Source organism: Penaeus monodon, chromosome 28 (assembly GCF_015228065.2).
Source record: "Penaeus monodon isolate SGIC_2016 chromosome 28, NSTDA_Pmon_1, whole genome shotgun sequence".
NCBI lineage: Eukaryota > Metazoa > Arthropoda > Malacostraca > Decapoda > Penaeidae > Penaeus > Penaeus monodon.
Genome location: NC_051413.1, coordinates 28,669,451 through 28,670,898, shown reverse-complemented (window position 1 = coordinate 28,670,898; position 1,448 = coordinate 28,669,451). Strand labels below are relative to the sequence as shown.

General features: G+C 39.5%; 1 protein-coding gene across 1 annotated transcript in view; it reads right to left on the bottom strand.

The window, feature by feature from the left end:
• Positions 1-877: 877 nt before the first annotated feature.
• The window catches only part of LOC119591468 (2-aminoethylphosphonate--pyruvate transaminase-like), a 5,768-nt gene continuing 5,197 nt past the window's right edge, over positions 878-1,448 (bottom strand). Inside the window, exon 9 of the mRNA XM_037940208.1 lies at positions 878-1,352. Within this exon, the coding sequence (XP_037796136.1) occupies positions 1,204-1,352 (149 nt within the window). The 3' untranslated portion in view covers positions 878-1,203. The remainder of the gene's footprint in view (positions 1,353-1,448) is intronic.

Below are 1,448 nucleotides of genomic sequence, written 5' to 3'. Positions count from 1 at the left end.
AATGATGTTTTTTTTATCACTGCAAGTATATAGTTGATAAAGATAAATGAAAGAAAGTAAATAATAAGTAACATTCATTAAGAAAAGAAAATAGAAGAAACGAAGACGATGCCGAATAAGAGTAAGAACATGAACATTAAGAATAGGTCTAAGGGAGAGAAAACACGAGCTTCAAATATACATATAATTGCAGATAAATTATTAAAATAATTAAAAACATGAAAAATAAAACAAAATACAGTATTAATAACTGCCATTCTATCTGGGACTGCGACAACCGATGAAGCGTGACACAGCCCTGCATACCACTGATGTGTTCGGTCTTATTCTGACTATGTTTACCTTTTTATTTAGTATAAAAGTGTAAATAAAGGCTAACTTACACTCAATGTGTCAGTGGAATAAAATCGTATGGGTAGAATATAAAAACACTCAAAAGACTGATTAGTGAACACTGAAATCAAATATGGTTAATACTTTTCAGTCTGATATTGTTAAAAGGTGATACCGTGCAGGAAACACACCCATTCATTGAAAATCATGCAGTATAAAGGTCACGCAAATCTCCTCCCATACGATTGAAAAGACTGGTATGCTAATTTAGGTCTTTGTTGCGAAATAGTCCACAGTGTTAGATCTGCAGTAGGGAGGGCCTGTGTAATTGCGTTTGCGTGTGTAAGTGTGATGGTGGGGGCGAGGGACGGATAGAGCGTTGTTGTTGTAGGGGTGGCATAGTTTGGGAACTGCTATTTTGGATGAGATAACTCAAAAGGCTTATTCGAGTTTGCTTTTAACCAATCTTCTAATTCAGAATCGTAGAATAAATGAATAAGTCAACGAATACATAAATGGCATGGTATATCCAAATAAATACACGTCAGAAAGTATTTTTTATTGTCATTAAACTGAAAACGCCGGTAGAATGAACAACAGAAACTACCTTTTCAGCAAAAGTGGTTTAATTATTGATAATTGAAAATAAAGGAACATTTTGACCCCCTTCGCAAACTAATGTTTTCAGGGAAGTCTTTGAAGTGTCAAATGCATGGCAAGTAAGGAAGACATGATAGGTATCAGCGTGTCAGAATGACTAACACAGGGACTGGAAAATGGCAGTGGCTTGGATATGGAGGCGGTTTTGAAGATGGCGAGGGTCGAGTATGGGAGGGACGCTGGTAGGGTTTGGAGATGGGCACCGGCCGACTATGGAAGAGGCACCGGCAGGCCCATTTCTCTCATGACGACCTCCAGGTGTTCCAAGAAGGTCCTCATGTCGTCAGGGAAGAGGTGGCCGATGTTGCCGACGCGGAAGCAGTTGGCGTTGCTCACCTTCCCGGGGTAGATCACCTGGCCTGCCGATTGCCGGGAAAGCAGGTTGAGGTGTATCGTATTTCATTGTTAATGCGATATTATCTCTCTTTCTCTTTTCCCATTACTCCTTCTTTCCG